At 41.1% G+C, this 15,990-nt stretch overlaps 1 protein-coding gene and 1 long non-coding RNA gene across 2 annotated transcripts in view; one reads left to right on the plus strand and one right to left on the minus strand.

Moving 5' to 3' along the window:
• The first annotated feature begins 6,290 nt into the window (after positions 1-6,290).
• The window catches only part of sv2ba (synaptic vesicle glycoprotein 2Ba), a 20,866-nt gene continuing 11,166 nt past the window's right edge, over positions 6,291-15,990 (plus strand). Inside the window, exons 1-2 of the mRNA XM_034679570.1 lie at positions 6,291-6,388; positions 11,090-11,840. Coding sequence (XP_034535461.1) covers positions 11,363-11,840 — 478 coding nt within the window. The 5' untranslated portion in view covers positions 6,291-6,388; positions 11,090-11,362. The remainder of the gene's footprint in view (positions 6,389-11,089; positions 11,841-15,990) is intronic.
• On the minus strand, positions 6,547-8,843 carry LOC117810030. The gene is made up of 3 exons (XR_004630670.1): positions 7,620-8,843; positions 7,089-7,411; positions 6,547-6,974 (listed from the first exon to the last, which is right to left on the minus strand). It is a non-coding gene; the product is annotated as an uncharacterized LOC117810030 (long non-coding RNA).

A 15,990-nucleotide genomic window follows, 5' to 3' on the forward strand; every position in this document is an offset into this window, starting at 1 on the left:
TCAAACCGCCGCCCACCGTTGTTTAAGCAGAGCTTTTTTCATGCTAACCCTACAGGTACAACACTTCTCAAGATATTTCATACAAATTCTCTGCAGCTGTCAGATTTAAATTGACTCTGGATGTGTGATTCTCCTGATCTGCTTCATTTTTTTCTTTATCTTGGATTGTCTCAGAGCGCCACAATGTTCCTCAGAATTATCTTGATGCTGTGTGGTGTAATTGCACAGGTAACAGTATACCTGTCAGGCTGATGTCGTTTAGCAGGTTTGATGTGGCATCATCCCACAATTCCATCTCATAGCCAATGTTCTTTGTCCTGTGTAAAGATGTATAATACACTTGCCTGTATAGATTTTCTTATGGAGATATATCCCAGAAAGCTTCTGTTATCAAACCAAAGGCTAAAAACCGTCTACTATCATATAGAAATGACACTTAGTAAACTAATCATGAAATTAAAGGAACAGATACACCAGACTGAGGAGTATTTTCATTACCATAGCAGTATGGTTGTATTTGTTGAGACTTTGAGGGTAGAAAAGATGTGACTGTAAAATGTGTTGTGTAGTTGTTTGAGTAATGTGTAAAGGTGACAGACATCTGCATTTATAAATCAATCACTTCCTGTCACGTCCACAAGATGTCAGTGTCTGTGGGGCAGCAGGTCAGTAAGTCCAGCTGATCCCATCAGCTGGGATTTACTGTCTTTGTGGAGTCAACACACACCACAATACACATCACTGTTACACCAATGATGTGTGTGTTTGTGTGTCTGTTTATATTTCTGTATGAATATTTTGAAGCCCACTAATACAGTGTTCAAATGATTTCAATGGCAAAACTGCTATACATTTTGTACGCTATGAATGACTTAAGGTCAAACCATCCTGTGTCTTTGTCTAAGTCTACCTGTTTTTATGCATGGGTGTGTCCATGCATGCAGTCCTGGTTGCATGCCAGGCACCAGGTCAGGTGACTTAAGCCTGGATGACATGTCCAACCAAACAAGAGGGATTTAGGGAGGCTGGACCCTCCCACTGCTGCCTCCCACCCACCAACCACCTCCACATCCCAACTCCATTCACCAAAGCTGAGCAGATTAACTCCTCAGATCTCTCCTCTTTAATTAGGAGAACGCAGGAGGAGGTAAGGCACTGGGACTTCACAAAGATAATTCAAAAGAAGCACAGCTGGAGAATAAACAGAGAGAGGGCATGTGCTGACACATAATCCCAGTTTTCAACTCTATATATTCCTCTCTCTACCTTAGATTGATAAGCAGGAGTGGGTTAATGAGACACAAAAAACTTCCAGGATGGTTCTAGGACATGCACTCTAACCTAGAGATCCACTATGCTCCTTTTTTAAACCTAACTTTAAAAGATTTACCCTAAAAACTTTGAAACTGACTCCATTAAAGCCAACCAGCAGAGGAAAAATAGCAGAAAACGTTGTTGCAGTAATTGTACCAGCAGGGTTTTGCTTGCTGTTGTCCTCCTCTGCCTTGTTATCTTAAAGTTATTTCATGCCCACATACAGCTGGGGCCCTTTTTTAAAAGAAGGAAAGAGAAATGAAACTTGAGTAGGTGATGCAGACACCCTGAGGGGCTTTTAAACAATTTTTCAGAAAGATCTGACTGGAAGCAAACAACACCAACATTTATCAAGTGTTCTTGTTAGATAAGAAAAGATGAGAAAGTTTATATTTATTTCAACTTAGGTACTCTTTTTTTTAAAAATGATTTGCACTGCCTTGATGCAGAAGAACAAGATCCAAATACCTGATCACCAACAAGCAGCTAATTGTAAGAGTATCAGAGGTCAGAGGAAACAAACATTTATATGCCTCTGGACTCTTCGTGGGGTTCACTGAAGGAAAACATTAAAGCACAAAGAAGTTTCAAGTGAGACCAGTAAGTGAGGAGGCGACAGAGAGTGAGCTTTATCACTTTTTCCCAGAATCCTCCCCCTGGAAGCTATTAATTTCCTGGATGTTTGCATGAGACGCCTCCGCGATGCGTAGCAGGGATTGGCTGGGCCCCGCCTCCTGAGGCCAGCCTTGCAGGCACCATCAACCATAATCCCAATGTGTCCGCCAGAGGACGAAGCTCTGCAGATGAAGGGCAGAGACATGAGGAAGAGCAGCCTGTAAACAGCCAAACACTAACTTTCCCTCTTGGGAAGTTTCACATCGAAGTGATCACATCAAGATGGTCTCCCAGATGTGACTTGCTGCTTAATCTTTAACATGAACAGGCTACAGCAGAAGACTGTTGGGCCTACATACGGGATTATTAAAATGGAAAGCTCCATAAATGTCATGATGGCGTTATGATGAACCACAGCATGTGATTGGTGGACAGTATGCCTGGATGGATGGGCGGGGCTTGGAGGAGGGGTTAAATGCAGACTGGTGAAGACGGAGAGTGTGTGGGGCTAAATTTAGCCAATGGCTCTGCTGGGGTGGAGCTAATCCTCTTTACACTCGAATTATCTGGCCTTCGGATTAAAGAGCTTTGCCTCTATGCAAGACATCTACTCTCTATAATGATGTCCCATAGCAGGCTGTACCATGTCCCCAGGCGGGGGTGGTTGAGGGGGCAGACTGGTCCCTGGATTGAAAATGAATTGTGTAATGGAAGAAAATCTCCAACTACAATGTGACAGCTATGTATTACTGCAGAAAGCTAACGCTCCTGCAAGATATTCTTAGCTGCTAATGAAACAGACTGAAATTAATACTCAAGGCTCTATATTACCTACAAAAGCAAACAAGACCATAAGAGACTACAATGATTATTTCTTCAACGCAGAGATGGGCACAAGTCACGTTTACAAGTCCAAGTCAAGTCTCCAGGAGCATTAACAGCAATATAAGGAGAAATGTGTCTATCTCTCTCTCTCGAATCACCTGCAGAGTAGATCCTACTCACTAAATACAGAGGTACGGAGTAAGGGGAGATTGTGATCACAGATACTGATCACTGACAGCGATCTTATACAGTGAAGAAAGTTAATATGGCCAGTGAAGATGCTTTAGTGACCCACCCAGTTATGGGTAAACACTGTGTTCTTGCAGCTATAGATGTGCCCGCCATGGTGTCAGCTGTGTCCGCTTGCACACCAGATGTGAAGGGTTTCAAATCATGAAAGGGAATGACATTCAGCTCATAATGCTGAGACAAAAATACAAAAAACAAAAGATTTTCTGAGAGCCCCTGTTGAATATTGGGTCTTTCCGGGTAGAGTCTAAGTCCGGTCTCCAGTCACATTAGTGTGCGACTGGAGTCCAAGTTTAAAATGATGTTCCACCCAATGATTCATTGTGAATTTCATGTTAGACATCAAAGAAGACAGCAGGAAGATATTTTTTGTCAGAAAACACAGTTTACACATACACAGAACAGGACTAGAACAGAGGTCAATCTTACTGCTTTGTCCAGAGGGGGCGACAAATTCAACATAACCATAAAGGTCCTCACAGGAGCTTTAAATAAGATTAATCCAAAACACAACAAGGAGAATAAAGTAGTACGCCAGCAATCAGAATTAATCATGCGACAACTTCCGGTCTAAAAATATGAGTCCAATGCGGAAGTGCTAAAAACTGCAGTTCATTGTGCATCTGCTTGAGGGTGGCTCCGGAAGTACTGGAAACCACATACGCACCAATTCAAAAATGACGATCTTTACAGCAGAAATAAACATGTTTACAGCCTGGTACAAAAGACGAATGTAGTCTGGATAGCTCATTTCTCGATTGGCACACACTGTGAGGGGGGTGAATTTTTTCATAACGCAGTCATTTCAAAGATATTGAGGTTACCAGTCATCGAACTGGTAGGAGGCTAGGAGGCTCAAAGCCCGCCACTCTACGTCACAATCGCTCGACAGCAGCAACATGGCTGCCGCTGACGATTGGCCTCAAAACAGCACTTCAGAAACAGATGGGTGACGTCAAGGAGACTACGTCCATTATTTACACTGTCTATGTAATGAATGGTACATAAAAGAAGCACATTGAAATAGTTTCTGAACAAATTCCCCTGTACTGAATTCCTCATAATAGACTTTGAGATGCAATAAACACAAGTTACAGAACAATGTTAGACCACTCGAAAGAAATGTGAGAAATTAAAAGAAATGAACAATTTAGAGGAAAACACAAGCTTAGGATATCAATGGCCGACACATACAACCAGGCTCTCTCTCCAAAGAGGTGACAAGCAAATATGGCTGAAATCACTACAGTCGATGACGCAAAAGAAACAAGTTTTTATCACTTCATCTTACCAATGTGTACATAAGTGATATAAGGAGTCCAACGTTAATGGTGGTTTTCTTTCATCCTTCATTTGTGCCAAGAAAGATTTAAAAAAAGCTGGAGACATCTACACACAAAGTACACAGGTTGGATGAACAAATGCTGTGTGCTTGTAAAAGGAACCCACCTAACACTGAAATTGAATCATCTGCAAAGTCCTGTCAGAAGACTTCTTTGGCTGAAATGCAATTTTCACAGCTCTTTTATGTGCTTGAATCATTGTTGATAGAAATTGTAGCCAGTTTCAGCAATTAATTCCTAAAATTGATATTACAGGCCGCTGTGTGTGTTGTTAACAGTTTCTTTTGTGAAGCATTCTCTTTTGTAACATTTTTTATTGCTAAATTTTGTTTTCAGGTTTCAAGGTTGGGATCTATCCCAATAAATAAAGTTCAGTGCAGTACGTACTGTACCATACACATGTACTATGATGCATTGCAGTCGAGCAGCCAGTGTACTTGTATTTTAGAATTTCGTCTTTGCTGTATGAGGCTTAATGTTTTGGCTAATTTGCTATGATAAGTACAAAAGACCAGGTTCAAATAGCTTCTAGATCTTCTGGGGCTGAATGACAGCACTGGTTGCTGGAAGAACAACACGTTATCCAGCTGAATTTTGGTGTGCTCACAAGACACAGAGTAGCAAATGAACTACTGTTGACAGAGATAAGGTTGAAAAGTGGTGAAAATCTCCTGTGATGAAGGCGCGAATCACAATGTAAAAATACTGCTTTGCATTGAACTCATTACTTCAGCAGAATTTGTACTTAAAAATACAGTGCTTGTGTAAATACACTACTGATAGCAGACACTCTGGAGAGTCCATGTCTGGATCACTCAGGCACATTAAGATGCATCAAGCCTTTCACTTTCACATTACGAGCGGACAGAGTAAACACCTGCAGTAAAAACAAGCTATACAAAGATGTTTTTTGGCAAAGTTAGACTGCAGACAGAATCTACTAGAGGCCTCTTGGGGCCTAAGTAGTACATCCATATATTAGAAGCTTTTTATACTGCATAATATATTATTATATGGGAAGGGCCTGGCATTCGTCCACCACATCATCTGACTGTAACGGCTGCTCTCTCCTTGGCTCTCACAGTCTGTATATTTTCTGTATGTAAACGGCAGGAATGAAATGTGGTGCAGGAGAGCTATGATTATCCATCTCCAGTTGTAGGTGCCACTCAGACACATCCATAATCACCTCTGCGCTCATCCGCAGCCAACAAAATGAACCAGCGGGCCTCCCTTTCTGCTCCAAGGGAAGAGGAATATTTATATATAGAGGGATTCTTTTTTTTTTGCTGGATGCTTATCTAGAGGGACTCGGGACGGATGAGTAGCTACAGTAGCGAGTCGATGTCTCACTCAAGGACACTTTGACAGGTTATGCAGCTATTCCAGGGATGTGTCCTTCTGCTTTTGTGACCGTGTACAAGAAATCCCTCTATCAGGCCTTCACAAGCCACTACTACGATGACACTGGTCATTATAACCAGCTGCTATAAAGTTTGAATGCAATCTAAAACGTGCACACTCTTGGAGATCTCTTCACAGTGATTGCAGACCACTGGAGGCCTAGATTTAAATCTCCATGATATCAAACTTCTCGCCTTCTGAAGTGTCCTTGAGCAAAAATACACTGACTCTCTACCAGCTGCTGTTCTGGCAGCCTGATGTCTCTCCAGAGGAACATTTGCACCGATCAAGTGTATCACAAAAAATCTTGCAGAGTGTCTCCACAGTTTGCAGACACGATCAGCAGGGCCTGTTGCTACTTACACTTGATGGACTATACCATTGGGTCCCAGAGGTGAGGGGGGGTTAGTACCGGGGAGTTTGCTGCAGGGATGAGCACTGGTCAGGGAGGGGTGGTGGTGGTTGGGGGGGATCGTGAGGTTGTATCCTAATCCCTCAGCCTTGGCTACAACACGGCCTTAGACTAAACTGACATGGTGGATTTGGACATATGAAAATGCCATTTGGAATTTAGCAATATTTGATTAATGTTTATTGTTTCCAGAAGTCCTTTTTATTTTACGGGAATGCCAACTCTGGTAAGACTACTTTTCTTTCCCTTATTAGATGTTTTCGCATTGTGCTACTGAATTGGTTGTATTGTGAAGGGAATTGACAAGGGAGCCAGAGATACTTCCACTTTTCAAAAACACCATTGATTCAATAATTTATTTTGTAATTTTCATTCAATCTAGCAACAGATATTTCCCAGCCATCAACTTTATTACAGATAAAGTAAATCAATCAGCAGAAATAGGAGGGTTTTGATGCATTTCATGGCATCTAGCTAGTTTTACCACCAATTCTAACATTTTTCAATCTCTCAGCCTGTGATGTGTAGAAACAAAAATACTCTCATACCAGTCTGATTTCCTGCCACTACATACAAAGCAAATCCAGTTACTGCAATCATCTATTAACATCCACATTTTTGGTAGCAAGTGAATCAGCATAAAAAATAGCATTCATGGTATACTTGCTAATGTCCAGACAAGCAATAAAGTTAACCAATTGACTGTTATTCGCTCAAAACATGTTGATAATAATTGCAATTGACAGGTAAGCAGCCAGGTAGTCCCCAGATATCACGCAGGGTTGTCCTTTAACCTTGAGGTCACAAAGGAGCTGAAATTAAAATGAACAAATGTTTATGACATTTTAGATATTCCACAAACAGACATGACACATGCAGTCTGTCAAAAATAACGTCTCATCTTTAGTGGGAACCTAGACACTCACCTGGTTGTTCTGTTGAGTCCTGGTGGTGCAAGAAAGAGTTTATTTTTTTAACTTCAATAGGCAATTTTTGTAAAGAAAATCAAGTTATCCTGTTATGCCGATGACAGAATGTACTATTTTGCCAAATTTTGAACAAATCCAAATCCTGCTCAGTTATTAATGCAAACACTGCATTTTCCCCACATATGTAAATGGTAAAGCCGGTCAGTAGTCAGGTTTAGGTTTAGGTCACTGAAAGCAAAGACAAAAAAATATGTTCTACAAATCTGTGCAGCTGTGAAGGAGGAGAATCCATCCTCAAAAGGGGCTGATAAAATCTTGATCTAAAATTTAACAGAGAGACAGAAAAAGATTAAGTTGACAAAATGTATTAGCCAAAAATTATAAATCAAAGGTTCACTAATAAACTGTATTACTTGTAAACTTACAATCCTGTACTATGGCAGATAACTGGTTAAATATTCTGCAAAATGCTGTGGATTATTACAATTTGGTCCATTAATATACCTCAAAAATATAACTACAGCTTACCCCCAGGTCCTCGCAATGTTTCTGGAAAGATTGAAAGTGAAAAAACTCTTCTCCAACTTGAACCTCTGCTGGGTGTCAATTTAGCAATGCACAAACATTTGATCAAAAGAAGCCAGACCAGTGGAGTAAGACTGAGTGAATTCGGATGACTGCATAAATCAAAAGGAAAAGAAAACAACTCTTGGACTTTTGGCTTAAGAGCAACTCACTGCTGTATCCAACTGTTGGGGCGCTATCAACGTTTACTAGCACAGCAATAAAATGTTTCTTCACAAGAAGAGAGGGATTTTTGTTGAACAATCTAAAGAAACCAATGAAGTGAGGACAACAGAGGTTGGCTCAGTCAAACTAATAAATGATCTGAGCGGTGAAAGGTCACTTGTGAAATTGAGAAAGTGTCTTGTAAATTATCCTGTGACCTCTTTGCTTCCTGTTAAACTCAGACTCACATTGATTTTAAGATTCAAAGGAACTCTTTGACTTTTCAACGCCTGGGACACTCCCTAAGGGAAGCCCGAGCATGACCTATTCAAACTTTGCACTAAAAACTCCAACATGACATCTAAATTGTTCTGTGGGGTAGAAGGTTTAAGTTGACATATTGACAATCAAGGGAGACACAGGAGGAAGGAGTGAGTACAGGCAGCCTAGCTGTTATGTAACCACCAGCTGTGTGAGTGAAGGCGTGCTGCAGGATGATGAAAGCAACGCTGCTTCCCTCAACCAGACTGAGCCTCCACCCTCCCTCTTTCTCTGCTGAATTATTCACGTTATTGAAGGAAACAACAACACAAAAACAGCATGAGATGCCTAGATGATTGCAAGTACATCATGGCACTGCAATTCCACTCGTTACTACTGGCAACAAAACTGATAAATGCATACATTTTCAGGAAAAAAACATTTCAGTGTTTCAATTCAGACCCATAATCCACTGCAGATAGCAGCCACCTCGATGACTTTCGTGATGGAACAATAATATGAGGCAACAAGGGCAAAAGGAAAAAAAATCTGCAGTCTTAATCTGGATTAAATTACAGTGTTCGTCATCCCGGCTCCAAACCAGAACAGACCAACTCAAACCAAACCAACAAGAGAGAATTACACGACTACAATTGATTCTTGAAATGGAAAGTAAAGCAGAAAACTCCATGGAACAAGTCATACTCAGTTGAAGAATATGTCCCCCAAAACAGAGCACATAAAAAATGTATAACTCACAATACAATTGCTGTTATATATAGTTGTATGATGGAAAAACACATGATGTTTTAACATCGTTACGTAACTTGATTTAAGAAGATTTTATTCCTTTAGATGTATCCTAGAACAGTGATAAATCTGTCCGCTTTGTTTGCACAAAAGTTATATTTTACATTGAAGGTCTCTCTATGATACATATCTAACAAACAAAAGAAATGTAATCGATCATCTGGATTATTTTATTAGGACTGGGTCTTCTTGAAACCAAAACCAAACTCCTCGCAAACCCTGATTAGTTTTACTGCAACAACACTGCACATTTTTCCGCTTTGTCTTCATTTGTCTCAAAAATGCAATTCTAAAACCCTAGAAATATGTTAGCTTTAGCAAGCCCTGCAAAACAGCTACCTTTCCCTGATTGGTGTCTCAAAGTAATCTTTCCTTGTTGGGTTAAATACTTTGACCAAACTCACTGTTACAGTGAGGTATGAGATGTTTAAAGCTCCATGTTCTCATGGCCAATTTTGGTGCCACCTGCGGGCGATATAAGAGGTTCCATATCTTTGCTGATTAAAGTATGTACAAACTCCTCACGAGAGCTTAAAAGACCAAACAGTAGTGCCCAAAAGTAAGGCACACAAGTCATTCTGTCTTAAAACCAGATAAGGAAGAAATGACAGAATGTATTTTTATTTTCCCACAAGTGATGAGTACAATTAAAAGGGATGTGCTGCTACAGCCTGTTCTTCAGTGTTAAGACCACGGGCTAATGTTCGCATATATTATCAATACTAGGCATTATTTAGTGGTTCAACTCTATGACTCTGCTTTGGTTGGTACTGCTACTACATTTGTAGCACTTTTCTTTAAAAGTCTTGTTTAGCTTCATCATCATTCAGTAATTTCTGCTGTAGAAGTCAGCTGGTTAGCTTCAAAGGTTGTACTGCTAGAGTGCCCTTGAGCAAGGTGCTGAAGGCTACATGGGCTCAACATCACTTTTAGAAAGCCTTGTCTGGGGACACAGTTCTTTGCTGCATCCACAAATGTAGGTTTAAACTGTTCTGAAATAAAACTATATAGAAACATGATCCTGAAATGAAACTCTCTGATGGACTGAGGTGAGGAGGAAAACTGTCTTGTGGTCTGTCAAATATAATTTGACATTCCCCTTGGAAATTATGGACGAGGCGCCTTGTCCTCCACTTTAAAGAGGAGCAGGACCAACTGGCTTATTATCGCATATAGTTAAAAAGCTAGCAGAACAGCAGCATCTCTGACCACACAGTTGGGAGAGTTTTGACATTTGAAGATTAAATTGTAGTTTGTTATTTTACACTTGAACAGCAGACTCTAAAATCAGTTTCTCATTTTGCATTCAGTCCTGGTGCTCTGTTGTCTGTCATAAAACATTTCTACAATGCATCATTTGTTATCTGTAAATAACAGAGGCTCCAGCCTAAGGCAAACAATTGCTTAATTTTGTAAGAATGTTTGCCAGCCGTCACTGTGCAGTTTTTAAATGATGTTATTAATGAATGTGACAGCAGGCAAAAATCCTAAAATTCAATGTTATTTGTGTTATTGTCTCCACGTTGGTGCCTCTGGCCTTCTGGCCGCTCTAAAAATCAAGACAAATCTGAATGTGTCATTGTTGCAGTCGTCCTGTGTGATGGATCAAAATGGCGTCAGAGCATTTGAGCAGGCAGACGAAGAGATTATCTGGTTGTGTGGAAGGACACGCAACCTGCAAGGGAGACAGAAAGTCCTGAACTGCTCTTTCCTACCTAATCATACTTTTAAATTCTGTCTCGAAAAATATCCTGCAAAGTTTTGATGTCTTTTACAAGCAGTTATAAATAATGTTAAACTGGTTATAGTGACAGGAAAGGTAACTTAACCACATAAGCTAAAAAGCCAAAATGAAACATTGAACAGAAACTTAGGAGTTGATAAGGGAAAAAAGGATAAAGACATGTTTTTCTCCAAAGCAGTGAGATATAATTTAACTGGTAAATTCAAAATGTCTGGACCTGGTTTAGATTTTCAGTCACATTATCTTCAGTTTAGGGTCATGGATCACATTGTGCCCTCCCTGTTAATCTAGAGCATAAATGTTGTGAGGCCCTTAGAAGCAATAACTGTAACAACACTTGGCATGTCATTATCTGTCCCAGAGGGGACTTTCTCGTAGCAATGTTCCTGCTCAACACACGCTTTATGTGCTGTAATGCTGGCTAACCATTTATGTTGTTTGCATTGTGTTTTAGGAACAGCATGCAGAACTGTACATTACAAGAAAGTTAATAGTGCTCCAACTCAATCTCTGAGGCCTTACATTCGAGACCAAGACTCCTTGGAAGATCAAGCCAAAGTGTACCTGCAGTTTAGACACCTGCAGCCCAGGAGACTGAGGCAACACTGACAGCAACTCACAGCTACTCGAGAGGATTATGTCATTATAGCTGACAACTTGAGCTTCCCTTGAGTACGACGGCTACAAGGCAAAGTCAGTCCTGCTCTGCTCACACCCAGCAGCAACCATGGATGACCCCTATCAAAACAACGTAAACCAGCAGGTAACAGAGGGTGGAGAATACACCTACACCCAAGATGGAGGGGGTCAGGACGGCTACCCTTACCAGACAGACTACCCTCCACAGGAGGAAGATGCTGCCAGTGATGCTACAGAGGGTGCAGATGATGATGCGCAAATGTATGAGGGGGAGTACCAGGGCGTCCCTCACCCCGATGAGATCAAGGAGGCGAGGAGGGCGGCTCGTGTGGAGGCGAGGAGGAAAGCCCGTATGGCCAAAGAGCAGGAAGAGGAGGAGGAAAACCTTCCAGAGCAGTATGAGGCCATTATGGAGGACTGTGGCCATGGACGCTTCCAATGGATGTTGTTCTTCGTGCTAGGTCTGGCACTAATGGCTGATGGCGTGGATGGCTTCGTGGTGGGCTTCGTCATGCCCAGTGCTGAGAAGGACATGTGCATAACCAACTCTGACAAAGGATTGCTGGGTAAGTGACAGCAAAGAGAAGGGGACATAGTTTAACTGAGGTCATCAAAAATGAAAAACACAACCACATTTTGAAAATACTGAGAAAGAAGAGTATTTTAATTTAACTAATGCTAATACAGCCAGCATACTGAAAAAAAATGTTAACATGCTGCCCTTCTGATTAGCTGGTACAATGTGTTTTGTTCAGCATTATATTTCATCATGTTAGCATCCTGACATCCCCAAAGATAAGCTAACATTTGGGGCAAATTACATTTTGACCTGGTGATGCTGCAGCAGCAAAATAATTAACAGAACCACACCAATCTCTGTAAGGGGAACGAGGACTTGTCCTCCAATTTTCAAGAGGATCCAATCAATAACTATCGAGCCACAATCTAATGTTGTAATGTTTATAGCATTTTGAGGAATTTTACCTGCTAATGATCAGATGGTATGAACAATATTTACCATTTAAGTTTGCTATATCAGCATGAAAACATTCACCATTGGGAACCAGTCCCAAGACAGAAAGTGTTTGTATTGAACACAGTTTGACAGATAAAAACATTTACCTGAAACTGGTGCTTGGAAAAAGGCTTCGGATCACCAGCTATACAAGTCCATCCTTGGGGGAGCAGCTATATCCGTCCCAGCCATCACACCATCTTGTCCAATAGTTTTAATGTAAAATGCTGACATACTCTCAATAAAAGTTCAACGTGCTTTTGTTTGGCAGATAATATAAAACTGTCAATTGGGATGACTTTAATTATTAACCAAATGATTTGACAAATCACATTTTATCCAGTAATGGCACTAATGTTAGCATCTAGAAATCAAGTTTCCATCAAATGTCAATTCAAACTAACCCTCCTGGGTTAAGGTGTTGCATGAGCTACTAAGACATTACACAGCAAGCCACATCTTTTAACCTCATTCCTGTGTTATAGGAAATGTAAGAGGATCATGAAAGTAAACAGAAATACTCCTCTATCCACCTTGAATATCCACATAATTTCACAACAATCCATCTAAAGGTTGCTAATGTATTCCAGTCTGGACTAAAGTTGTGAACAGACAGAAGACAGAATGCTACTGCAATCCCTGGCGCTAGCAGCTAGCATAGCTGAAAACAGATTTAGCCAACACATCTTTCCAAAACAGATATACAGCCTTCTGGAAACCTACAAGCCTAGCTAATTACAGTCATCTGTTGAAGAGTTCCTATCTTTTCCCAGGGAAGAGGAAGCCATCAGTGAAATGATCTGCTGTCGTGCTTGGCTGAAGTAAACTCCTGCATATGTTTGGCTCTTGATTGCACAAGGTTGCAGACCAGTGCGTCAGACAGAAACATCTTCCAGCCACTGGGACACATTACAGCGCTCAGATCTTTGTAGGCAAATGCAAATTATGATCGAAACCAATATTGTGTGTCCTATTACAGAATGGGTCCATTGAGCCGCACTGAGTCATTGGACAGTGAGCCATGTGTGCCACAGAACTGCAAGTGTCTGGAAGTTGACTTGAGGGATGCCAGATTACATGTTAATTGTTTAATTATGTTAGAAACCAGACAGCGAAAGTGCCTGCTTTAAATATGCTTTAGATTAAGAACACACTGTTTCTCAGGATGGGGGTTCCTTTATTTCCGTACCCTACAAGCTTTAGTTTCTCCATGATATTCTATCACAACAGTAAACATGCCAAAAAATTACTGAAATTTGTATGCAGGTTAGACACAACTTATTGGCAAATGTGCCTCGAAAGCGTCTGTTCCTCACTTTCTGTGCCGGCAACTCGACTGCAAATTAAAGCCCCTTACCTTATTTCCCTGGCTTCATGTGTAGCTGGGCCATGTAGCAGATTGCTCATCGCTCATTTCATCTTAACAACAGGCTCCTGGGATAAGGCATTGCACGAGATTGATGAGGAACCCAGTGGTGATTGTATTCAGTGTGTGTTCTCGGGCTAATATGGAGCATGTTGCAGCAGTCAGAGAGCCTGGCGGCCTGCAGCGCCTGGTGCAGAGCTGTCAGATACGCTTCAGGCCTCTGACAGGCTGTGGTAGCAGGAGGAAGAACTGGCGAAAATGAAATCCCAGCATCTGTGCAAAGCGGGAGGGGAGTGCTGATCATTGGATAAGAATATGAAGTAGATCTGCAGAATGATCCTATGTGATTCACTCTCATGCTCTGTCCAATGCACTCACCAAATCAGACAAGTGTTTATTTTTAACCCTAGTCTTGGATGATTTGTCAGACGTCTTGTAATGCAGAGAAAAGTTGGTGCACCTTCCTTTTATAGTGTTTGATTTATAGAGTAAAATGCCAAAGGCTTGATCGACCAGGCTTGATGTGGATGCAGAGATTTAAACAACTATCTCGAGTAAAACTTGCACTGCAGCAAATGTATTTCTGGAATAAAACTGGAATTTAAAAGGTCATGCATAAATCATGAGGCAGTTTTAAGATGCTTTCATGCTGCTAGGTAAGGATAAACTACAAGATTTTTGGTGCTTTACAGCATTCTGTAAAGCTGTAAAACTGTACTGTTTCTGCACCGTGAGAAACCACATCAATCAAGTCAAAGGGAATGATCTGCTTTGTCTTACTCTTCTTGGTCAGTGTTGTTCCTCAACATTTTCTAGAGATATTCTCTGTCTTGAATGCAGTTACAGCTTAACTGCTTATGAAAAACAAATCTGTAGTGACGCCACACAAATGGCTGTTTCTGTTCATTTAATTTCCTATGCTTGATGACGTTACATGTAAGTTCCTCTCCACTACAGGCTAATTTCAAACAGGTTTTAAAAGACTGTGTTGAATCATTGCAACCTAAAACATATCTAAGCTGGAAAAATAAGAGCAATGGTGAAGCAGCAGACTGTCTAAGGAAACATAAGCAGAGGTTTTCACAACAAGCCTCTTGCCATACATATTAATACTCGTGTAATACTTAGATAACAGCAAGTTGAGAGGGTGTGGGTAGAATCTGCTACTGTGTGTTGAGATATTTGTCCAATGTTTTTGAGGTGCGACTGAAAATCCACCGTCATAACAAAAATGAGTGATGTGTAGACCAGATCCTGCTGGTTCCTCATTTTTAATAGACTTGAAATAGGTCAAAATGAAATGCTAACGTGCTAACGTAAATCTAACGTGAATTCTGGGTTTTGTTAGCTACACAGAAGTCGTACCTGGCTGAAATTTGTAACAGGGATAGGTCCTAATTTGCCTTTGTTTTATAAGACGCCTGTCGAAAGGAGGACTGCAGCATCTGTAGGGGCCACATGCATGAGTTGAATGTGGACACTATGACAAGGCTACCGGTGGAGCCAGTGAAGGCTAGCACTTCAAACATTGCCTGTTAATCAGCTGTGTTCATGATATATTTCTGAGATCTATTTGTACGTCAGCTCTTTTTCTTTTAAATCCTCCTTCCTGTTACTTTTAGTGTAACAATATGCTTTATCTGAAGTGTCTGTAAGCCTGGAGAATCTCAGCTCTCCAGGGTTTGCAATTTTTACAAAAAGGATATACTGTCTTCGTTTGGATGTGCTAATTGTGTTCTCTACAAAAGCTGCAAGAAAAGGGAGAGTTATTCTTTCCCCAAGAAGGTATTCACTGTCTCCGCTGTATTCAAGGACACTTAAAAAGGCAGATAGAAGCGCGTCGCTGCAGGGGTTGATCCTGGGCCTTCGCCTCAGAGCCGGGGCCTTCTAATCACAAGGCCACGCTGTCAACCTGTCTATGTCCATATCCAAGGCATACGCATGGCCTTAAGCAACATCTTGGCCAAGATATAAGTGACATGTTAGCCTTGACTCTTTGTCTCCTGCTCCCCCAAGCAGTCTCTTGCTGAATGAGTTCAGGGTGTGCAGCTTGGCGTGTGGAGCGTCAGACCATTTGGAGAGTCTAGTAATCCACGGGGAAGGTGCACACTATGGCTCCACGTGCCATTAAGCTGCTTAGTTGCACTGTAATTAGGGCTGTGTGTAGTAAAAACACGGAGCAGGCAGGAGGTATGGGTCTGAGGGTTTAAACCACAGTGAAGAGGTTGTAGGTTTGAGTCCTGGCTGTGAAAGTAGGAGAGAGAATATTTCCCCCTTTGCAAAGGCATGAAAAGAAATAACATAATCATTACCATAATCTCCTTTGTGGATTCAC

Source organism: Notolabrus celidotus, chromosome 3 (assembly GCF_009762535.1).
Source record: "Notolabrus celidotus isolate fNotCel1 chromosome 3, fNotCel1.pri, whole genome shotgun sequence".
Classification (NCBI taxonomy): domain Eukaryota; kingdom Metazoa; phylum Chordata; class Actinopteri; order Labriformes; family Labridae; genus Notolabrus; species Notolabrus celidotus.